This window comes from Protopterus annectens, chromosome 9.part0 (genome assembly GCF_019279795.1).
Source record: "Protopterus annectens isolate FY-2018-M chromosome 9.part0, PAN1.0, whole genome shotgun sequence".
NCBI lineage: Eukaryota > Metazoa > Chordata > Ceratodontiformes > Protopteridae > Protopterus > Protopterus annectens.
The window spans coordinates 849,740,412-849,766,319 of record NC_056743.1 but is presented as its reverse complement, the minus strand read 5'-3'; the positions used below and the strand labels follow the sequence as shown (position 1 = coordinate 849,766,319).

Below are 25,908 nucleotides of genomic sequence, written 5' to 3'. Positions count from 1 at the left end.
GGTTTCAGAAAGAAGAAATATTGAAACCCTGTCTACTTGCAAGGAGGTTAAAATAATACTAAATATTAAATGGGAGCCTTAAAAATGAAAGAGGAAATTACATAGACATAAATGGAATCTGTGGGAACAATACATGCAGAATAATGTTCAGGAGGAGTGTGAAGGAAGAAATTCAGCAATTTATGTAATGCCTGAGTGAATTGTTACAGGAAACATATGTGTATACTGCATGAAAAAATGTTACCAGGCTTGTTTTCTTTTATATTAGCATATATGTATGTACCTGTGTCACTGTTTTAGTTTTGATTTTATAAAGATGTTTATTAAAAAAGGAATAATAAACATTACTTTCAGAAGTGCATGACAAGGGGAATTCTGGCAGCGCCCATGATCTCCAGCAGAGGGAGCTCCAGTGAAGTTTAAGAGATAAGGCAACGATTAGCCAAACAAGAAGGTGGAAGTACGTTAGCACACTAGCACAAAAGATGCAGGTTAAGAGGTGTGCTGTTTGCAATTATTTGGCCTGTAGCATCGTATAACTTGTTCATATTGTACTCTTTCTGCCTCATAGTTCAGAGGGGTGTGACGTGTTTAGCAGCAGCATGTGCTGAACCTGAGTGTGCTAAGCTCCCCCATACTTGGTATCACCAAAGGGAATTTGGTTGTTATGAGAAAGTGAAAGTGAAACAGAGTCTGGCATATCAGTTGTATCAAAGAGTTCTACTTTGTAGGTTTCTAGATAACGTGTCTACTGCTGTTTTGTCTGGAAAATGAATGCAATAGTATTTAAACTGGCCATCGGAGCTATTGGCTTCTTTGGAGGTAAGGGCAGACTTAAGATTCTTGTTCAAGAAAACTAGAATTCTAGTGTCTCCTTATTACTGTCTTCATCTAGCTAGTTTACCAGCCTTAGCTGAACGTTCTATGTTGCATTCTGGCTTTCTTACTAATTCTGTTCTTATTTACAACACTGGATAATTAATTTAAAGTACAAGTCAGGAAGGTCTCCTGTTCAGGCTGATTTCTCTCAGATTTGGTAGCTCCTCTCTGTAACAGTTTTGTTTGCTTTTCTGATGACATTTCCCTGCAGTATTGTGCATCTGTAAGATCTGTGCAGCAGGTGGCCTGCGAAACATCATAAAAATTTCAGGCTTTGTTACCTTATGCTGAGAAGCGTGAGGCCTTTACGAAATGTTATTGACTCAAATAATGCATTTGCAAGGACTTACTGAACTCTTTGCATTCAATTTTTGAAACAGATGCAAAGTGCTCATTTATGGAGAGGTGGAAGTTGTATTTATTAGGACTTTTAAAACTCAGACTGAAGCTGTTTGTTAATATTGCCCTCATGGTATCTAGTAAGAAGTTACAATAAAATTGATCTTGTGTGTGTTCTGTGTGTGCTCTAGCTTGCAGTCATTTTGGGCCTGTTTAACTTTTGTGAAAGATAAGGCCACTGTTCTGTTCTATGGATTCTCGTCACTAATGGCATGTTGAGAAACGTAAGGTTTCCTGAAAGATTTGTGATTTGTTATGCTGCATTTCCTGAAAGTCCTGTGAATAGTAAAGACAGTCTAGTTGTGCTAAAGCACATCCATTCTGCTCATTACTATGAGCTGAGACACATCCAGCCAAGTAAGTACCATATCCTGAGACCCATCCAGCCTAAGTACCCTGGGCTGAAACCCACCTAGCCTGATCGGTACTGTGGTGCGTCCTTCTGATGGTTCTGTACATACCAAATGGTGTAGTAACCCCACAGTGATATTGCCAGAATCTGGCCCAAAACAGTGCTACAAATGATTAGTTGGAGCAGTCTGCTTATTTATTTAACACATAAATAGGTGTGTTACCATCCCACCTAATTCAGACTGCTACTGTCTCTTTATTTGTTTGTGTGTGTGTCTCTCTCTCTGTTTTTCTTTTCTTTCTGAGAGGTGCCATTTTCAGTCATGGTAGCTACTAGATAAGTGAGGACATTTCTGAGGTTTGGTACCATCCTTCTCATCCACTACCTGAGAGAGTCATAAGTCAACAAAAAAACAGTATTACTCTCCCTAAATGTCCAACAAGCGGTGCTTCTTTGCCAGTGTAGTGGACTACTCCCAACATTCTGGCCTTTCATACTGTCTGTGTTAACTGGATATATTTCATCACCTGTTTGATTGAGTTGTCCTAATATGCCTTTTCAGTATTTGCCATTTTATTAATTTTTCACAGCATCACACCAGAGGGTATTGCTTGTTGCAGTTTTAACCCACCTTTCAGCATTTGCCCGTCACAACAGAGATTGCTTTAAGTTAATTTCATCATCAGTTTCCCAATTTAATGGTGGCTTAATTTGGGCCAGCAATCTGTGTAGTTTGTTGTTTGTCCGCTCTGGAAATTCTGATTGAGGATATCATGGAAGCTGTCAAAAACTCCTCCTCAGTGTACAAGTCACTTTTACTCATTGTTAAATGAGAAGTTGTGGGAGTGGGATAAAAGGTCCCTTTGACTAGCATGGGACTCCTGATTTAGGTTGTTCCACCACCTCTTTGCTAGCCAGCACTGAAAACTGCATTTCCTGCTTCATACGGGATCATCTTCTTCCACGTTTCCATTTGGTTCTAAGCCTACTGGCAGGGTTTCCCTCAGATCAGGTTATTTTCTGACCAAACTCCAGACTGTATCACTAATCAGACCTTTTTATTTCAGCTGTCTTTCAGTGATTTCCGGGATGAAAATTATCTGCTCTTGAGCCCGGCCTATTACTCAACCGTCTGTCCTCAGATTCACTCAATCCAAAAAGCACTGCCTTCCAGGCCAGTGGGATTACAGGCCCACACCACAACACCATCTAAGTAGATACGTGGACAAGTGTGTGCCTAGGTAGAATAGTGCCAGCAAATAGCTTAGAACATTTGTTTGCAAAAAAAAAAAAATCACCTCTGGTGACTTGATAAATATTATAACAGGTAAGTGTAAAGCTCATTACATGTATCTTGATAAAGTCTCACAAACCTTGTTAACCTCTACAAAAATTATCTGTTCTCCTTGTGAAATCAAAGTACTTTTTTTTTGCCATTGCCTGATTGTACCAACTAACTGCCATGAACTGGTGAGGTTTTTGCCTGATAATCCGTTTGACTTTTTTATTTGAATTTAGTGGAATAATAGTTACATTATTCTCACATCTCAACTATGTAGTCATTACCAGAGGCATGTCATCAGTTTCAGTAAGCAATACTGTTTCCAAGTTTGATTTAAAACCATCATCTCTTCATAACCAAAAATCAATAACTATAAAAAATGATCCTGCATATGAATTACCTTTTCTAGCCTGCTCAAATCTCCGTTCAGTGGAATAAAACTGTATTCATCCAAAAGGATAATCAATCTCTTACTCTGTTCATTAATTAAGGGGTCATTAAATCGTATTCTGGGGTATAAGCAACATCAGAAGTTGTAAAAATGGAGTTATCTCAACTACAATCCCACATCCCAATATGGGGATTAAAATGCTCAGCTTTCAGCACACTCATTACTCTAGATTCACAAGGTATTGAGATGCAATGCTTTCAAATCTCTTCCAGACACTATTTTTTTATTGTATTGCCCTGCAGGAGGTAGATAGACGATAACCAGCATTATCCTTCTTCCTTTCTGGTTGGGTTGCCTTCAATAATGATACAGTAATCTGTTAAGAAAACGGTCTGCATTAATCATGCTAAACAGCTTTAACATAGTTAATACATCCTCTCCACCCCCACCCCAACTCCCAGTCTGCCAACCTTTGACTCCTACCTTGCTTCACTTTGGAATACCTTAAAGCCTACCCAGGAGTCTAGTAAAGGATTTTCTAACCAAGTTTCTTGAATGTGCAATACAGCAAAAGATTTAATAAATTCTAGTAAATCAGAATGATCTGTCCTAGTTTTCCAGCCCATGATATTCCATGCCTCCCATATAGTGTTAACCTGCAGACAGTGCAGTTTAATCTTTCTCACCTGGCATGTCAGCTCCATCATCTACCATCTTCAGTTATACCATCCTGTCTACCTTTGCCCTATGTGAAATGTAAACATTTACCCAAATCAATGTATAGACCTATGTTACATAAATTCAGGTGAGCCACTTCTGTAACGGAAATATACTTCTTTGGGTCTTGTCTTGATAGCCACTTGACTCACTAATTCTTTATACACATGCAACTGGTTATGAAGACTTTATATAATCCTTCCTTCTGCACTGTTTTATTCTTAGCATTTTGTTGTAGTACCCTATATTTCTACTCCGTTTCACTCTTCTCCATGTATAGAACAATGACACTGGACATATATATGCTATTTCCTTTAATCTATCATTTATGGTGGTATTAAGACCAAAATGGATTCTATACAAATTCTGACACCTTGACCATTAACTAATTCATCTATTCCACTGCCACTGCCCACTAATAAATGAAAATTTTAAATCTACAGATCTTAAAATCTTAAATCTGATGCCTACCAGGTAAATGGTCTGTTGAATTTCACCATTAGTACCAGACAGATTAAGGTATAAACAAGGTGCACAAATGCGAATCACTAAACAAATGCCTAAATGCTGTCTGGCCACAGCAGCTTGCAGAAAAGGTGTACTGATGCCTTGAGTAAGGACCTAATCCATTCACATTGAACATTCCACCAAGTACAGTCTTTGGCCTATTTCCCGGACTTCTTTTCCACCAGTCTCTCTAAATATTAGTGCTTTTCTGTGCTCATATATCCATGATAATTGTACTTAGAATAAACTATAACATTTTTATACAAACATACATACATACACACACACACACACACACACACACACACACACACACACACACACACACACACACACACATCACACACTTGATTTCTTTTTCTTTCTCTCTTTCTTTCTTTCTTTCTCTCTTTCTCTGTTTCTCTATCCCCCTCTCTCTAATTCCCAAAGAAGACTGGTAATATTCAACACTGTATTTTTCTGCTCTGCCCCAACTTAGTAAACTGTTATCAGTACAGGTATCAGGCAGGGATCCCCGTCACTGCTTCACTCTTGTAAATAAGTAATTATAAATGCAAATGACAATGCACTGCAGTCTGCCAATAGCCTGTCACTGTGTAGCAATAACAAATGAGTAAACAGATGACCAAACACAAACCTTTTTTAAAGTGATTACAAATAGATTACTTAGAAAATAACAAGTTAAACAATAAAGTTAACTGTTAAACAGGGATATAAAGAGAGAGAGAGAGAGAGAGGTTATAAAATTGCACAAAGAAACCTAAAATAGTGTTTCAGAAAATAGATTACATGAAATAAAATATCTTTCTAAAACTAAGCCTTTTCTGTAGTCTCTTACTGAAAGAATTACTGCCCTTAACTAATAAGCCTGAATTTTCAGAATTTAATAAATACAAGAAGGTGCAACTAAACAAACTCACATATGTACATCACAAGTTCCAGATAGCAGTCCTTCCCAAGTATTCTAAGCTTTTACATTGCTCATCTCTTTTTTCATACAGAAGCTGCAGAGGCAGTTAAGCAGGGTTTGTTTTTTCTGTGCTAGCAATTTCCTCTCTAATTTCTACTTACTCTCCTAAACTCATAGATCTTGCTCTTGCTTGTATTAGCTTTTTCTGAATACTTAAAGGTACCTTAGTGTAAATATACCCTCTGATGGAAAAGGTTCTCTGTTTCTATATTGAAAGGTTCTATGTCAGCTCATATACCTTTCTCTTGATTGTATTAAGCTACTCATCCTGAATGTATGAAAGATATCTCCAGTGTAACCCACCCTAAGTTGTAAAAACCTCTCGGTTTCTATATTGTAAATTGTTTTCAGCGATACAAGATTGTAATATTTGTATATGTTTGTACACTAGTCTACTGTATTTCCAAGTCCATAGGAATTGTATAACTGAAACGAAATACCTTATTGTAACCTTGCTAATTGTTTTTGGAGCTTTTCTCCCCAGGACTCCATTGAAAATGGGTTCTTTTGTCCCAATGGACTATCCTGGTAAACCAACTGCAAATAAATAAATAAATATTTTTTTCTTTTCTGACCCTTTAGGGGTCAGATCCCTACTGCAGATCACTACATAGTGACTTTCACTATTATCTTGTAAAATTTTGTCAATGATATGATACTAAGCTACTATGTAAATAACTTGTATTCCTAGCCTTAAAAATGTACTGTATCTGATATTGCTATTATCTTTAGTGGAGCTTTTCTCCCCAGGCCTCCACTGAAAATGGACAGTTTGGACTAGCCCAGTCAACAAATGTAAAATAAAATAAATAAATAAAAAATGTAACTTCCTCTTCTAGGAATTACATTTTTACATTCTGTGTCATTATTGTAATTCCCAGGAAAAGGAAGTCACAGTTTTTAGTTCAGAAACTCCATGTACTTTTTTCATAGCAAAAGGTCACACCTTCACACATCTTTCTGTGCCAATGGAAAATACACACTTTGTAGATTAAACAACATATTTTCAGTTTACCAGCTAAAATACAGCTGACATATCATTTACATTCTAGCTCATAACAGTAACCCACTTATAATCAGACATCACACCATTTAGCAACAATATGGACAATGGCCTCCTAAATTAAGTCATTTTTACTGACCTTTTAGAAAAAAAAATGTTTGAGTCAGTTTATATTCTTCACCCAGCAGTAGTGAAGAGCATTGGACTGGCTAATAGTTACTGTACCAGCGAATACTGACTATAGGAAACTTAGGATCAGGGCAAAGAATGCCTTTTCATTACCGTCCTTGATGGACTTCAGGGTACTTAGACCCACGCGTTTTATCTTATTTGTAAAGTATTTCACCTGAGACATGCATAGCATCTGTCAGTTTTGTATGCAGGAGGTCTTATCACTCAGTTTTTCTATTCATCCTGTGTACAGAATCAATAGCTATGACGTGGTTTTACAAATGTCTATAAGTGGTTTGGAGAAGGATATTTGTATGATATCGTCTGGTAGTTGAAGCACCTCCTTCTCTAAGGCAGGCATTTAAAAACAAAGGCCAAAAAACTTCCTAATGCAGATTTGTGAATTATAAAGATGTGGGAGCTGGCATTGACAGAAATATTGATGTTCATTCTGACACTACTGCAGTGTGCTGCAGAAATGTCTTCATGACATCAGTAAGATGACATGGCCTTATCAGATGTAGTACAGTACTGGGTGGTTGACGGCATACATTACACCAGTCACCATACACTCTGTTACAGAGATATGATTCATAAACATAATTATTACACAGTATTACCATAGTCTGGATGTCTGCTGCAATAAACAAGCTCAGTACCTGACAGAGAATGTGCACTGTGTGTGAGAGAGGGGCAGATCAGTCATTTCTTCAGCATAAGTCACTTAGGATAGTAAGGGAATGATTGTTGTGTGTAAGATGCAAGCCAATTGGGCTGGTATGTCTGATCATACCAACTTAAGTGGGGCAATTGATAGATTTGTCTAGTCAGGATAGGCCAGAGAGCAAATTGGTAGTTGTGTCTGCTCATGTCTGGCTTGGGGTGGTAGATAAAATGGGAGCAGGGGTAGGCAAGTGCACTGACTAGCAGAAGGATTGGTAAGTGGTAATCGATGTGCAATATTGTCAGAAAGACTACGGAGGGAGGTGGGAGTGACTCCGACTTCAGATAGGCTATATGTAAGGAGGTCAAGGACACAGATTTTTGACAAAAAAGGGAGACTGGCCACCACTGGTAAACTAGAGGAAAGGAGGTTGCAGACATAAATTGCATATGGGGTAAGGGAAAAGTGAGACAAGGCTATGATCGTAGACTGGGTTGCATAGGGCTTAGTGGTGTGGTGCTCCTTTATCTCTCAGACTGAAGGTGTGCACCACTCATCAAACACTGGGGTGTTGACAGCACTGACCGCTGTTACATGTAGACTGCCAAGAATACAGATCACTGCTGAAACAGGTGTGGGACTTGATGATGGTTGCCACTTGCTGTGTGCTTGTGTATTGGCCTTGAAAATGAGGACTCAGAATGATGTCTGGGTGTGACAGTCTGCTGTTGGATGTTGGTATGCCAGTATGCCAGATGTTTTCACCATACTCCACCAGAGCTTCTAGAAAGAGCAGTCAGATCTGTGAAATGCAAATTTACTTTGTTTGTATACCCTATATGTAATAGTGGTGAACAGATATGCAGGTTGGTGTAGGAATATCTTTCTGAATTTGCATTTCATAGGTTATCACTTGTATATGGGGCATATAAGGAAGGGCCTGCTCTAGCTATAAGGGGTCCATAAATCCCAATCTGGAGGGATATTACAGAGACCTTAAACATCTTATGGGGTGTACACATATATCAAGATGATATTTGTTAGGAATTACAAAAACACAGAGAAGCTTTAAGCAGGAGTGGTTTAGATAACTATGATGAACTAATACTTCACAGAATGGATTTCTGGAGCGACCTTCAAGCATACTAGAACTAAAGCAAGGAATTTTAAACTAAAATGAAATGTAGGAACTGTTTTACCCTGTTGTCAATCTACAAACACAAGTAAAAATGATATTTTTTTAATACTGTATTGAAATACCAATGTTCTGTTGCTGTTTCACTGGTCGATATATAGTAAGCCACTAATTCCAATAAATTGTAATAAAATATCTACTCACAGACTTTGAGTAATCAAAGTCTGACATATGTTTTTGCGTCATTTATGTGGGGTGAGTTTAAATTGTCTTTTTTTTAACTGCCGTGAGATGTTGGGCTGTAAGTTTTTTTGCAGCATTTTGATACTGTATATCTTGAGAACTGTAGCTCAGCGCGGTAAAGGATAATCCTAACAGGAAGGGTGTAGGTCAGTCTGGGGTTCTGTAGACAAAATCCATCAAAATGAGCTTCTTTTCTAGGTTAAGAAGTAATTTTGAACTGCAAATACAGCTGGACTATGGGAAGAGGCCCTTTGTCTAGTCAAATGGGTAACAACTGCAGAAAGTGCCTTCTTAAAGTTAATTTGTTAAGCTAATCAGACTGTTTTCTTATTTGTATGAAAATTATTGCATTCTTAAATCTGTTTTTAGGAAAATTCGACTTTCACTGGACTTTGGTTGAAACATCCATCTTTGAGCCTTTTGACCAAAAGATGATTGAATATTGTTGAGTCTACTGTTTTTCATACAACAAATAAAAATAGCTCAAAATCCTCACAGTATTCTGTAATCGTAAGAAAAGCAGAATTTTGGTTGCTCTGAAATGGAGCAGAACAAATCAAACCAATGTCATTCCTTTACATGTAGTAACAGTGTTACAGTTGTACTAAATCACCTCTGTCACTATTGCAGTTCAGAATGCCTGCGTGGTTAAGGATTAGGGCACACTGCTATAATCCTCTGTGCTACAGCTTGGTATTTAATGTCATGTATGCCTTTCATCCAATAACTTAAAAATTGTACATGTGCCCTGTGCTTCCCAACATTATTTACAAACATAATGAATTATCTAGGGTGGGAAACATGGTCTGTGTTGGAAAATCCAGTCAAATATAGAGAATCTACAGGCCTTATCTTGTCCGATTTTCCATATTTCACTATCTTCTGCAGTTGGATCCATCTATTACATTGAACATTTGGAATATTGAACATTGTCTTGTTCCAGCTTTTGAGATCAAAATCTCACGTGTTCAAAAAATCCAGTACCTGCTTTTGGGAGATCATGGTACAGCAGGGAATGGTAATTTGCCTATTACCCGCTGTTGTGCAATCTCAGAGTTGGTATATACAAGAAGTATGATAGTGTTGGTGGGCTTTCCCCTGAATAAAACATGTTTTCGTATTTTTAGGTTTTTCATTTACTTGAGGTGTAATATTTTTGGATCAGTGTTTTGTCCTTCTGGGATGTATGCATTTCAGGCAGGAGCATAAATCCTGTGTGGTACACTGAGTGTGGATATCTGGTCCTATGAGCAGGGATGATTGCTGTGATGCCCTGAAAATGAGAAAACCTGATGGGCTAGTGTACAGAGAGCTCCTATCTGTAATGACAGCAACTGACCCAAGTCCAGTTACCAGCCTTGGTAATGGAGAACCAGCTTGGGGGGGGGGTACCCAAGCAACTGTGACTACCTCTGTCTGCTATTCCATGTGGTCATAGGTTTAGGCAACAGGTAAGCATGGTGGGATGGCAGAGAGCTATCTATAGTACAGTGTACCTGTGGAACATTCATATACCTCTGACACTGACATAGTTACATGCCACGTATCAGGAGGATGGAGCATTTTGGAGAGGACATAACTGCCCCACACTACAGTATGACAGCTTTAGGGTCTGTCATCCTACCTTTACCTCTACAGGGAACAAGTTAAGGCAGTGGTCAATTAATGAATTCCCAGGGGTGGAGGTTAGAAATTGTGGGGGCAGAAGTAAACTTAAACTGTGTAGTGGCTCAAACATTTGTCAGGTAAGCAAAGCCAAATCCCAGTAGAAAGCAGTGCACTGAAGAAGTAAGATACAGGGACAGATGAAGTAGATAGCATAGGGGCAGGTCTTCATTTTCCTCAGTCATAGTTCATGTTTCTTAGTTTAAGATCAGGAATTCAGCTTGTTCAGCTGTTATTTGTTTTCATTCTGGTTCTTTATTTTTTTGGGGCACGTGTACTTTTTTGTCACCACAATCCAATATTTTCCTGGTACAGTAAAAGCATTCCAAAGTCAATATCTGTAATCCACACTGTTGAAGACTAAATTAATGGTGGCACTGAAAAGGATGCCCATGAGCCACAACTGTGTATTATGTTATTGGAAAAGGCTTATTAGTAATTGTTTTTTTGGTGTGACGTATACATTCATTGGTTCTTTTACTTTCATCTTACACCCTGGCAGGTGAATTTGCATCTTGTATATCACATATTTTTCTTTGGTGACTCTCAACATTAAGTATAATAAAACAGATAACCAGATAAAGCAAGTGTAGCAACTCAACCAATGACCAGTAATCCACGAAATAGTTTATGTATATGTTTATATATCTATTTGCCAACATTGTCAGGCATTTTATGTTGGCAAGACTGAGAGGGTCTTCAGAAGGCGTATTTACAAACATTTATACAAAATTAGTAAGGCTAAGGATACAAACGCACTCTATAAACACTCTAAATGTTGTGTAGGAGCTGAATATTTATTCTTTGTTTTAGAACAAGTAAAACCAGATTTTAGAGGGGGTCCATGGGAAGAAAGGTTGGAAAGTAGAGAATTGTGGTGGCAGGTTTTCCTTGATGCCAGCAGGAAACCTGGTTTAAATGAAACCATTTCTATCGGACCCTTATTAAAGTTAAAGTACAACAAGGTATGAATTTATAAAGGGAAGGGTAATTTATTTATTTACATATTTATTCATAAATTCATATTTATATATTTATATACATATATTATTCATTATACATTATTTATTAATACACACTATTCATTATTAATATTGTTGTTTGTGTTAATATATTTTTTTTTCATTTTCTGAGTAATCTTTATGAATAATCGTTCTTAGATGTTCAGCCATTTAAATCTAAAACAAAATTACAAGTAGAATTGGATTAAGTTAGTAATCAGAGAATAAATGAATAATTGTGCAGTTACAATAAAGAGGTTAAATTGTAAGTGGCATATAAACTGTCTACACCGATTAACATCTTCCTTCTGTGAGAAACTATTTAGTAGAGGGAACTGTAGTCAGGGTAGAAAAAGGAATTGTCAGCATTAATGTTCTATTAACCATGCTGAAATTTATTTATTTGTTTATTGATTGATTTGCATTTGCTGACTGAGAAAGTCTGACTGGGTAAAGTAGCATTTTAGCTTTGGCCTGGAGAGAAAAATTCCACAAAAAGAAACACTATACAAAGTATTACACGTGTTCATAGCAGGTAATATTTGCTTTAGTAAATAATAAACCAATGAAATGCTCTATAAAACATTGTGAAAATTGTGTAGTAATTTACTAAATAAATTGAATTCATGGTGATATTAATGAAACATTAAAAAGTATTAATCTGCCCAAAACAATAGTTTTACATTTTTGCAAAGCTGTAGACTGAAGACAGGGATGCCGAATAAACATATGAGAAATTATAAATAAAAGTAATAGACGTTCTGTAAATGTTTTGGTATAAAGAGTGGGGATGATTACTAGCATAGTCCTGCAGAATAAACTACCATAATTGTTTGTAGCAGTCAATATGAATCCTTTCACACAGTGACCAAATGACTTGTATTGTCAGGCCAAATGGACACAGTGAGCATTCACTGAGTTTTAGTAGTTGTACAAATAAGCACATTTAACAGTCTGAATGTGTTAATATATTTTTTAACACAGAATATCGTGACATCACCAGTAGTAGACTAAATTATTAAGCATTATTAAGTTTTTAACTCATCTTTTAATTTATTTAGGTAGTCACACACTTATTGGAATTTGTAAGTAGATTAGGTAAGCACTGAATATTTGTTTGGAGGGAAAATCCCCGTTTTTTACACTAGAGGGAGCTTTATGTACTCAGTACACATCATTGTTTTGTGACAACATCAAGGAATTATATATATATATATATATTCTTATATTTATCTTCATTCACATTTATTCACAAAATTTATTTCTTAACAGATTATATATTTTCACTGTTTTATAATCCACAAACTATTAATTTTTAAAGAAGTCCAACTAAATGAAACGTTTTGAAGAATACATGTTTAATATTCATTAAACTAATGAATATTTATGAGCGAAATAGGAATTGGATTTGTTAGTTTGAACAAACAGAGTTTGTTTTAATAGGTTAATCATTTAATAAATTAGTATAAAAGGTAAATTGGACTGTTAGAATTGATGTTTTTAAAGGCTGTATTGGAATAAACTATTCTTCTTGGAATAACTTTGTGTTGGTGCTCGTCTCTTAAGCAACTATTTCGTGGAATAATAAAACAGATCCCACTGTTGTATTTTTAACTTCCAATTCTTTGAAAGGCCTTTCATGTCATTTGTGTCTCTCCTTCATCTTACTGTGCCATTATTAATTATTTGGGTCATATATGAGAAAATGGTCCTGAAAAACACCAAAGGAGCAAACAAACAAATGCATGAAGTGAAAATAACTGAAATGTTTAGCTCAGCAGTACTGATTGAGTCCACCTGTTTAGAAGATCTGCTGATAAGTTTATGATGTATGTTGGATTCTGTTTCTTAGACTTGCCATGGTTTGTTTTCCAGCTGTTTGCTGTGATAATTCTGAAACAGTGCTGGGCACTGTGTTGGATTGCTGGTACGTAGAAGAACAGGGCGGGCGCATGGGTTCTTTCCCTACTGCAATCACTCAGAAGAAATCGCTGCTTCTGCTACGGAAAAATGAACAGATTGGTGCACCGCTGGATTTCATCCCTCCTAATGATGTGGAGCAAGGGCTGTTCTTCGACATTAATGGTACAGATATGTTCTTATCTCTCTATAACATATGCCATAAATATGTTATGTGCCTGGCAGTTAGGCTTGGCAACAACCCATGCTCTTTTACGCTAATACATTGTGTTGGAGACAGATCAGTATAATTGTTATCCAATTATGTGTGTAAACGGCTGTATATTAGTAAAATTATCCTATATGTACTTCACCGCTTGGTGATTAAAGTTTTGATAAAAGTTGTTGTGAATGCAATTTTAAATATGGGGTAGCTGACTCTGTACAGCTATGCAGCTAAAAACTGTCTTTGCACCATTGCTGGATTTTGTATTTTTTGTATACTGAAACACTTTGTGAGAGATTAGGGGTTATAGGGTTTGAGTCATAAACCATTGCAACCAATTATTTGAAGAGCCAGGGTGCAGTCCTTAAATTGTATACCACTGATACCAACTGACATGTAATATCCAGGAGCTACAGATTTACCATCTACACTACTGACCACCAAATCAACATATGAGGGGGGTGAGTGCCCTTAGGTATATCCATAAACAGAATTATAATCACTGGCTCCCCAGGATTTAACTAACATCAGAATGAGCACAGTGACTTGTAATACAGTCATAGCAACAGTAATTGAGACTTGGCTAAAACTGTTTTTCTTACACACACATACATGCACACATGCGCATATACACACACGGATCTACTTCACAAGCTCGAAGTTTCAAAACTTTGAACTGAAAATTGTCAAGACCATAAGACAAAAGTTTTGAAACTTTGAAATTGTAATAAAAAAAATAAAAATAAAAACTTTTTTTATGTTTTTGCAGGGGGCAAGCCCTCCCCCCTGCACCCATCAGTCCCCCTGCTAAATAAATATACCAACTCTGAGATCACTCTATAATGAGGAAAACAGTAAATATCCCGTTCCGCTCTGTACAGCAATCTCTCAAAACTTCGATCTTATGGTCTCGAATTGCAATTCGAAATTTTAAAACTTTGAGCTTGTGAAGGGAATCCCCCCCCCCACACACACACACACATGCACACAGTGTTTCCCAGGTCGAGCTACTGATACCTCAATAAGTGCCAGCACCCCTTCCATGTACTCACGGTACGTGTTGCCATAAAACAGACTAATGTTTTACCAGGGTCTCTTGCTGAAAACTATTCCAATGACCTAACTAGTTCTAATGACATAGAGGGATGAAGTCCTGACTACTACCCATACAACCAGAGCTCAGTTAGTGGCTTGGATGCCCATTGGAGCTGGTATGGGGGAGTGGGAGGGAGTAAGTGGCTGGATTGGCTTGTCCATTCCAATGGCAGAGGAGTGGGAGTTTGTCTTTTAGCTATGCTTCCATGAAAGCTTACTCAGAAATCTGCTGATGGGGGGTAAGCTTGGCATCTTAAGCCAGTGATGAGAGTCCTCAGGAGTCATGTTTGTGTTTGAGCAAACACGTATCAAGGGAAGGGCACTGGATTTCCTCCACTGATGAGATGCCTGTGTCACTACCAAGAAGAGGGGGTACAGGCAGAGTTAGGGTAGGGGAGGAAATGCCTGCTGTACCTGTTACAGCATGATGCAGACCACTGATTGGACGAGGAGCCCGCCTGCTTGCTGATGTTAGGTTAGGTCACTCTTCAACATTCCAGTTCAGAGAATAAGCCATTATCACACAGTAGGTGGGACAGATGCCTCTGTAGCTGCTAGTACCCTCCTGGAGGCCTGAATAACAACCCCCTCCTCATAGTTCTCACCCAAATCCTGAGTGGAATTATCATGCAGGAGAATGAGTGGACATGGTTGATTGAGGAGACTTTATAGTCAGCTGACATGGTATACAAAACATAAAATAAAACTCTGCCAGTGAACCAGTTAATATATTAAATTACACTAGTTTATAGCCAAGTAGTCTCTCTCTCTCTCTTCAAAAGGGGCAGATGCCAGTAATCACACAAGGGCTGTTAGGTTATCCTTGTAGAGTAACAATTAAAACAGTAGTCGTACAGTTTCAGAACTGAATATGTGTGACTAGAAAATGAATTAAAATTAAAAGACCAAAAAATATACAAGCCCAATTAAATATGCAAACAAATAACTGTTTGTACAGGGAAGAATAAGAGAAACTATTTTAAACAGATACTTGGCAACAGGATAGCTCTAAATGCACCAAAATAGTCTTGTTCTTACCGCTTTCAAGAGAATGCAGTAGTTTACCATAAAATCAGTAAAATATTCAAAAGCTGCAATAACATATAGGCAGATTATCCAAGATTTGGGCTTACTGACTCTTGGAGGGGGGGGGGGGTAAGTTGTATTTTCTGTTCACTAAAGTCCCTGTCAAAATGCTCTGCTGCTTCCAGGTTTGAACATAAGTTTTCAGGTCCATAATCCAAAATAACAGGGAATTGTAAGAGTCATGATTAAGCCTTCTTTACAAATGGGAAGCAGTCCAAACAAAGAAGGAAAAAGCAACTGTCTTGGTTTAGTACTTCTAGGGACTACTGTTTCAAATAAAACATATTTTTCTCCCTTTTAAACTATTCTGCTTAGAATACACCAAGATTTTCATTTCTACGTGACATAATACAGTTTTTGAAAGGAAGCATGAGTGATAATGCAGTTTTTGAAAAGAAACAGTGAGTATGAGTACAGTTCTAGTCTATTATACACAGCTATTCTACTGCTAAAAAATGTATATTTCACTTACGTAGTAAAATATACAGCTCTTGACCTTTCTACATCTTAGAGAAATATACAGCTCTTGACCTTTCTCTCCCCGTTTCTAGACAACAAGTAAGTTTTCTTGATAGACCTCCCAGAAACATTTCTTAGATTGAAAATACATTCATATAGAGCAGTCATTAAAGTCCCTGCCTTGGGAAGCCATTTGCATTTTTGGTAACGGAAGATTTAGAATACCACCTGGCATCTTTTTACTTTCTGCCCTTTATATTGACCATTGGGTCCCTGACTTTACATGATGCTCTTCCAGCTGCATACACCCCTGCTTAGCTTTAAATGTGTCACCAAATTGTTATAGGACTGTCTGGGGTTTCTGAATGTGAGTTGGGGGTAACTGCTGTGAGAGAATTGCCTCATGTACTAAAGTGCCAGACCAAGCCTCACTGTGAAGGTCTACTTCAACAGTCACCTCCGATTCCACCGGTAACATACAGAAGTTGTGAGTACCAATGAGTCTCTGTTATGGTTTCATTTTATTAATATGGCAAAGCTTGTGTGTCTGCTTGCTGCCTGGCAATACCACTAAATACTCAACATCATTTACCTGTCTTAGACCTGTGAAATGTTCTTCCCATGCTGACTGCAACTTATTTTCCCAAACTGGAATAAGCACCATTACATTTTGTCTTGCCAAACATTTTGTTGCTGCTGTTGTGCTTGTAACGTGCTGCTATGCCAACTTGAGCTCCTTAAGGTTGGTCTTAGAATTCAACACATACTTTCCAACAGACTCCTTACTGGAATCTAAATACTTCCTTCTGTTGTAACTGTTAAGTAGTGATATGGCAAAACACCTGAGTATTCTTCAAGCAGTGTCTTGTATGCCAAAAGAAGATGTGGCAGCTACTTTTCACACTTAAATTGGTCTGCAAATGCTGTAAGCATGATTTTAAGACTAGTGTTAAACTTGTCGATTAGGCCATTTGTTTGCAGGCAGTAGAGAGAGTTAGTCCCTGATAGTATTTCTCAGGAAAAACCTACCCTACTGAAACATTCTAAGAGAAGATATTCCACCTTTTCTGTCTCAGTAGAGGGCAAAGTCATCACCTCATGATCCATTATCACCAAGCTTTATCTTTCATTTTCAGTGCTTGGTGTATTGAGAGGTCCCACAATATCCAAGGCTAGCAAGCAAAGGCACCAAAGTAGCATTAGTTTTATCTTTGCCTTGACAAATTGGCATTTCTTAGATTTCTTATACTAACCTGCCTTAATTCTTTTGCGGTACCTGACTAATAAAACATTTGCATATGCCTATTTTGTATGCTTTATGCCTAGATGGTGTGAAAAGGGAATATCATAGACTATGACCAGAAAAGCCTGATATTGCGAACTTGGGAGTACAAACTGCTCTATCCCTTTCCCCTGTAGACACCATTTAAGACTTCATTCTTTGTATAATAACTTCTAATCCTAATATACAGATATCCTCTGCCCTTGAGCGTCAGAAGACCCTTTGGCTGTCTTCCTCAGTTTTTGCAAGGTGGTATTTGAGAGATATGCCTGTCACCACTCTCCCATCACGATCCTCTTTAGCTTCACATCCAAGGAGGAAATCTTGCATCTTTTGGCAACTGTGGTTCAGATTTATTCTTACAGCTGACGACTATCACTTCCTCTAAAAAAGCCCCTTTCAAAAGATGTCTAGTACCTTTTCACATCTGTGGCTCTATTTCTGATTTGTTTCTAACGCCCAACCCAGTTCCTGAAATTGCCACATTACCAACCTTTATGACAACTGTGGGCTTTGACTGTGTTCCCCTTTGATTCCTTATTCACATGCTTTTCTCTATGCCTGGCTGTATATGATTGTATGTACACAAATAAGGTATGACATTGATAATACCTTTCCTTGTACAAGGTAAGGAATCACCAGTGTCCTATCATATCAGGACAGCTTCCAGGAAATCATCAAGATCTATTGTCTGCTTGTCTCCGTGCCCCATTCCCAGGCAAAATGAACCCTGGCCATTGGTTCAAAAAAGTGTCCCTCCGATGGGCCTAACTGGAGTAGACTGCTTGGGCAGCTATTACTTCTGTTTATTCACTGCAGGTTTAACAGTTGTTGTGATGATTACCCTCCTGGCAATGGCATGTCTCCATCAGGACAGGGTACAATCCCTTGTGGTAGTTTGGAACAACAGTAATCTCCAGTCAAGCCCCAACTACTGTGCTGCTAACTCTGCATGTTGCCTTACAGGAATAGAATAGAATAAGAATTCAAACCATTCCTCAAATTCTAGAAGCAATACAAACTGCACTACAGCTCTAAACTGGATTTTAACTAAGTTACATGTAGGGGTATGCACAAAGATTTACATTATCTCAGTCTGTTTCTCATCACATTCTTCTTTTTTTATTTAAACACACTTTAAAACCTATATTTAATCAGACAAAGATTGGTTATTCTTGGTAATCTAAACTTAAGTTGGAATTCCTTTTCTTCATATTTCTTAATCCTTCACATGCCTGAGCTCACTGAAACGATTGAGAGGTGATTCTCCACGATCTTATTCCAATGAATTCCAATTGCATGAAGTAACAAAACCTAATCTTCAAGCAGGCAATAGCTTTCTACTAGATGTCATTATTATTAACATTCCTAGTAAAGCAGTTTCATTTAAAGTTTCTTCCCAATTTGGTGAGTTACCACAGTCCTGTCATGTCTGATTTGTCTTAAAAAAATAAATATCTTCCAACAATAATGCATAACAGAAATATTTCTCACATTCCAGAATTTGCTTGCTGTTTGACCCAGACTGTATTGACTGGTAAACACTGAAAACTGTCCGGCAGCTATTTTGTCAATCTTATATGATATTCACAGTTCTATACAGGATACGTTATACCCATTAAAAACCTGAAAAATAAAAACTCCCCTTCCCCCTTGGGGTATGACTCACATGAGTGACCAAATAAAGATTACAGAAAAGGTTTCACTGACAATTGGAAACTATATCCCTACAACAATACTAAATGTAATATGTACCAAAACTTAGGATCAAAACCAGACTTAACACTGATTCTACTACAACCATTTGAATGCTTTAAACGTTCATCTAGGAAACCCTAAATAATTTTGGAAGAATATAAAATCTTTAGGAACTACAGTTTTAAATTACAAATACTCACAGAATTTCATTAGTGGATACTCAAATGACTAAGGGTTTTAAACATTAATTCACCTTTCCTTCTCTTCCATCCAGTCTCAATTTTATAGTCTTAAATCCTCCTACAACAGACAGATGTGCTTCTTACTCAGCCTTTTATTTGAAAAAAAAGTCAAACGACTGTATAACTTGTAGAACACATAAATTACCTGAAGACACACATCCTGCATTCAAAGCTGCTAAAGCTAGGATATGCCTTCTTATCTAAACCATTTCCTTTCTTCAAAACATGATTTCTTTCCCATACAATATTTTAGCCATTAGCCAAATTAGTACATAAAATCATTTATGTATGTATATGATGTATATGTGTGTATGTGTGTGTGTGTGTGTATGTGTGTGTGTGTATATATATATATATATATATATATATATATATATATATATATAAATAAAAAATAAAACAAAACACAAATAAAACACACACACATAAAAAATATATATATAAAATAAAACAAAACACTACATGAATAAAACAAAAAAAGAGGTGAACCACCAAAATCTTGAGCAATTTAATATGAATACAAGAATTAAATGCTTTTGGCTATAACACAGGCCTTCTTCAGAGCAAAGAAATATCATTCCTTACACTTTTAAATACTCTCACCAATTAAACAATACCCAATCTCGTATTCTCAATAATCTCAAAAAACAATAATGATGCAATTTAAAAAAAAGTACAATTATTGTGCACCTAAAACAATGTAAAAACCTAAAAAAATCTTATCTACACTTGTTATAATAAACTTTCCTATGTAAAATTGCTTTATAATTCACTCCACCATTCATCCCAGGTGCATTATATGCATTAAATGCAGTTTGCCGTTCTAATTCACTGTAGTCCAATTCTCCCGCTTAGTCACTATTGAAATTACTAGGCACACAGTCAATTACACTAAAATAATTTTTTTTTTATAATTTGAATATACCAAAGTGTGCTTCAAAAGTGCACTGTCCATATTTTTGTATTTTTATGGCATATAGATGTTCATACATCCTTTTTTCTCAACTGACTATTGGTTTTGCTAATGTAGAATGATGTGCATTCAGAAAACTGAGCTAGATATACCACAAATGTTGACCCACAATGAAACACTCCTGTAACCTGCCAGATCCTACTACTGGTACTAACCTGAAAATGCGGACCTTCTCCTAGGAATCTGCAAAAATTGCAACTCATACATTTAAAGGTGCCCCTTGTTCTCACTTCCTCTGAATGGTGACTGACTTCTAACAACTCCTTAAAGTTCTTTGCCCTGTTATTAATAAAAAAAAAGGAGCAGAACCCAAAACTGATCTCACTCCACTGTTAGCTTCCAAAATCATCCAATTGTTTCTTATAACCCCTTTGATGGCCTCACAATCAATACTAAAAAACAGTGGCATGGAAATGGACCAATCTGGTGAAGTTTTAACGTTAACATCATGATGGAATGTTTCCCCCATCAACATCTTCCTTACTACCTTCGATGGGTATTGCCTATATGTAAACCTAACAAGTAACTCATCTATGAGTTTATCCAAAACTGTAAAATCTGTAGTTAAGCTTTTTAATCTCACCAACTGACCTTTAATGATGTTATGCTTAACGTAGGTAGTTTGTATGCTGGAATAGTGCAATAAAGTATTACTTGCACATTTTTATAACTAATGATAGAGCCAAACTTATATCCCTCAATTTGTTTAAAGACTTCTAAGTCCAAAACCCAAACACTGGAAACACTCCATGCAAAAGAAAAACTTAAAAGATGTGCTTTTGTTCTTACACTCTACAAAACGATCCAGTTCAGCTGCTGTCCCTTTCCAAACAAAAACAAATCATCTATAAACGGATAGTAAAAACACAACTTACTTCTACCTTCTAAATGGGATAAAATATTAGTCTCCCAGAAGGCCAAAACCAAGTTGGCATAATTTATAGCCATCCTGGCCCCCATGGCCATACCCTTTATTTGCAAAAATTCTTCATTCATCTTCATTCATCGTATGAAGTAGGGAATGTAGATTTATGTTGGACTCCATTGAGTATGTTTTGAGTACCAACTTTTTTGTCTTTAAGAATGAACACATTTTGTATGTATGTATGTGTGTATGTATATATATATATATATATATATATATATATATGTGTGTGTGTGTGTGTGTGTGTGTGTGTGTGTATGGGTACGTATCACTTCACCTAAAGTTCATTTCACTTAAAACTCATTTCACTGACAAGTACTGCAATAAGGCAAATCAAAGGTATATGTCCTTTTCCCCACTGTAGTGCAATCCTGTTGTTAGAATATATAGTAAGGGGGGGGGTGTGGGGGCCTTAGGCCCACACCTAGATGGCTTTTACCAAATAATGTAAAACAAAACCAGACAACATAAAACCAAAATAAGTGGGGGGTTCACCCCCCACCCCCCCATTGTGGAGGGCTGTTTCCCCACACCACCCTAACTATATATACTAACACCAAGATCACACGACAGTGGGGAAAAGGAAATATACCTTTGATTTAAAATTAGTTTTAGGTGAAATGAACTTTAGGTAATTTGGTTTAGGTGAATTGAGTTTAGGTGAAATGAGTTTTAGGTGAAGTGATACGTACCCATATGAATATGTATATGTATATATATATATATATATATATATATATATATATATATATATATATATAGGTATGTATATATTAGAATACATTAGGAAATATCAGTTTCCATCCAAACTATAACATTGTAATATTAAACAAGTCATTAAAAAGTCATATCATATCATGGTTTGCAAAAGGAGTTCCAACATGACTGTAGCCTGATTTGGAAATGGCTGTCCTATAACAAACTTGGCATTAACACATCAAAAGCTCCAGTTATGCTATTCATAACCACACATAGCTGAAAAATATAAAACTGTCACTTTTCAGGGGTATTATACCGCTTCTTTGTGTTTGCGTTTTTTCAAATTTTTTTTTTTCAGGAAATGCAGTTCAGGGATTCTGATCCTCAGCAGGTTGAACTTTGCCCACTCATAGTAGACACACGCTCCAGCAGCCTGAAATTCTTTGCGCAACATATTTGAAAAGTTGCAAAGTATAGTGTATTTAGATCTTTAGAACAAAAAAACAAAAAAATTTTGCTTTTTTCCCACTTTTCTGAGATTTAAAAAAGTTCAGTTACAGATTTGCTGTTCTGAACTGTTTGTAAGTTTCTTGGAGGCCATTGTTTGCTTGGGCTAAAGGGAAGTCTCTGTGTTCATCAGTGGCAGTGATAAACATTGAGCAGCCTGCCTGTCCCTGTGGGAGGGGTTACTGCCTTGAAAGTGTAGTTTTATTGGCCATTTTGGGTCAATTCCTAACTCCTTGATCTTCCTCTCTTAAAACCCGATTGCCTCATGGTTTTGGCATCTTTTTGGACTTGTTGGCTGTTGGTGAAGCACCCACCAAGTGGAGAAAATGCTGAGAGAAGAAAGGAGCCACTTTTGAGATTTTTAAGTATTTTGCTTCAGATTATTTGTTAAGTTTTTCTGCATTGCTGCCTACTTTTGAGCATTTTCTGGCTTGTTAAATTTGATTTCTGTGTTGGTAACTGTATTTAGAATACAACCTAGAGCTGATTACTGAATTTCCTGCCTCCACTTATTTTTAAAATCGTTTTTTTCTTAAAACTTGCATTTTATCTGTCTCTGGCCTAGCACTCAAGTGTGGGGTCATTTACTGCACTGTTCTAACTTGTTGATACTTGTGAACCTCTGCTTTCCTTAAAAAAAAACAAAAAAACAAAAAATTCTTGTTTTTTTCCCACTTTTCTGAGATTTAAAAAAGTTCAGTTACAGATTTGCTGTTCTGAACTGTTTGTAAGTTTCTTGGAGGCCATTGTTTGTTTGGGCTAAAGGGAAGTCTCTGTGTTCATCAGTGGCAGTGATAAACATTGAGCAGCCTGCCTGCCCCTGTGGGAGTGGTTACTGCCTTGAAACTGTAGTTTTATTGGCCATTTTGGGTCAATTCCTAACTCCTTGATCTTCCTCTCTTAAAACCCGATTGCCTCATGGTTTTGGCATCTTTTTGGACTTGTTGGCTGCTGGTGAAGCACCCACCAAGAGGAGAAAATGCTGAGAGAAGAAAGGAGCCACTTTTGAGATTTTAAGTATTTTGCTTCAGATTATTTTTTCTGCATTGCCGCCTATTTCTGGCTTGTTAAATTTGATTTCTGTGTTGGTAACTGTATTTAGAATACAACCTAGAGCTGATTACTGAATTTCCTGCCTGCACTTATTTTTAAAATCGTTTTTTTCTTAAAACTTGCATTTTATCTATCTCTGGCCTAGCACTCAAGTGTGGGGTCATTTACTGTACTGTTCTAACTTGTTGATACTTGTGAACCTCTGCTTTCCTTAATAAAAAAAAAAAAAAATCTTGCTTTTTTCCCCACTTTTCTGAGATTTAAAAAAGTTCCGTTACAGATTTTCTGTTCTGAACTGTTTGTAAGTTTCTTGGAGGCCATTGTTTGTTTGGGCTAAAGGGAAGTCTCTGTGTTCATCAGTGGCAGTGATAAACATTGAGCAGCCTGCCTGCCCCTGTGGGAGTGGTTACTGCCTTGAAACTGTAGTTTTATTGGCCATTTTGGGTCAATTCCTAACTCCTTGATCTTCCTCTCTTAAAACCCGATTGCCTCATGGTTTTGGCATCTTTTTGGACTTGTTGGCTGCTGGTGAAGCACCAACCAAGAGGAGAAAACGCTGAGAGAAGAAAGGAGCCACTTTTGAGATTTTAAGTATTTTGCTTCAGATTATTTAAGTTTTTCTGCATTGCCGCCTACTTTCGAACATTTTCTGGCTTGTTAAATTTGATTTCTGTGTTGGTAACTGTATTTAGAACACAACCTAGAGCTGATTACTGAATTTCCTGCCTGCACTTATTTTTAAAATCGTTTTTTTCTTAAAACTTGCATTTTATCTATCTCTGGCCTAGCACTCAAGTGTGGGGTCATTTACTGTACTGTTCTAACTTGTTGATACTTGTGAACCTCTGCTTTCCTTAAAAAAAAAAAAAAAATCTTGCTTTTTTCCCCACTTTTCTGAGATTTAAAAAAGTTCCGTTACAGATTTTCTGTTCTGAACTGTTTATAAGTTTCTTGGAGGCCATTGTTTGCTTGGGCTAAATGGAAGTCTCTGTGCTCATCAGTGGCAGTGATAAACATTGAGCAGCCTGCCTGCCCTTGTGGGAGTGGTTACTGCCTTGAAACTGTAGTTTTATTGGCCATTTTGGGTCAATTCCTAACTCCTTGATCTTCCTCTCTTAAAACCCGATTGCCTTGTGGTTTTAGCATCTTTTTGGACTTGTTGGCTGTTGGTGAAGCACCCACCAAGAGGAGAAAATGCTGAGAGAAGAAAGGAGCCACTTTTGAGATTTTAAGTATTTTGCTTCAGATTATTTGTTACGTTTTTCTGCATTGCCGCCTACTTTTGAGCATTTTCTGGCTTGTTAAATTTGATTTCTGTGTTGGTAACTGTATTTAGAACACAACCTAGAGCTGATTACTGAATTTCCTGCCTGCACTTATTTTTAAAATCATTTTTTTTCTTAAAACTTGCATTTTATCTGTCTCTGTCCTAACACTCAAGTGTAGGGTCATTTACTGCACTGTTCTAACTTGTTGATACTTGTGAACCTCTGCTCTCCTTAAAAAAAAAAAAAATCTTGCTCTTTTCTGAGATTTATAAAAGTTCAGTTACAGATTTGCTGCTCTGAACTGTTTGTAAGTTTCTTGGAGGCCATTGTTTGCTTGGGCTAAAGGGAAGTCTCTGTGTTCATCAGTGGCAGTGATAAACATTGAGCAGCCTGCCTGCCCCTGTGGGAGTGGTTACTGCCTTGAAACTGTAGTTTTATTGGCCATTTTGGGTAAATTCCTAACTCCTTGATCTTCCTCTCTTAAAACCTTCTTTTGCACAGTTTTGCATGTTTTTGCACATAGCGCAACATCGGGCAGCGCCGCCTAATTGGGTTTAAACTATTCCTGGCTCCACAAAGTCTGCTCTTCACTTTTTACCTTAGAACTGTTCTATCTCTCAATTTAAACACCATATTCTCATTCTAAGGCCCCTCACTGCTCCAAATAAGTAATTTTACAAGTTAGCACTAATAAACCATAAGCACTATTACTCTTATACTCTCTACGATTACCTTGTCCCCTATTGGTCCATTTTAATTCAGTTCCCTATATTACTCTAGCATGTCCAAAGGTCAGTCAATGGTTTCCTCTCCAGTCCAGCTGGTGAATCTGGGAATTTTGAGGCAATGTTACAACTGTCTCATGTACACGGACAACCCTCTCCTCCTCCAGACAGGTTCAAATATATGTGAGAGATGCAGCCATATAGCCAAACTGGAGGTTGAGCTCTCTCATCTCAAAACTGGTGTAACCGGTCAGGAGGAGAAGGTAACCTCACACAACACAATTCCAGTATCATATAGTCCCACCACAACAGCAAACCAAACACATAAAAACACAAAAACATACTCGGAGGCTCTAAACAAAAATCTACCTAAGCAACAGAGACCTCCAAAG

At 37.2% G+C, this 25,908-nt stretch overlaps 1 protein-coding gene across 1 annotated transcript in view; it reads left to right on the top strand.

Annotated features, from left to right (window-relative positions):
* The first annotated feature begins 474 nt into the window (after positions 1-474).
* The window catches only part of LOC122811593 (TAP binding protein), a 73,501-nt gene continuing 48,067 nt past the window's right edge, over positions 475-25,908 (top strand). The window contains exons 1-2 of the mRNA XM_044083544.1: positions 475-822; positions 13,255-13,464. Of these exons, the coding sequence (XP_043939479.1) occupies positions 771-822; positions 13,255-13,464 (262 nt within the window). The 5' untranslated portion in view covers positions 475-770. The remainder of the gene's footprint in view (positions 823-13,254; positions 13,465-25,908) is intronic.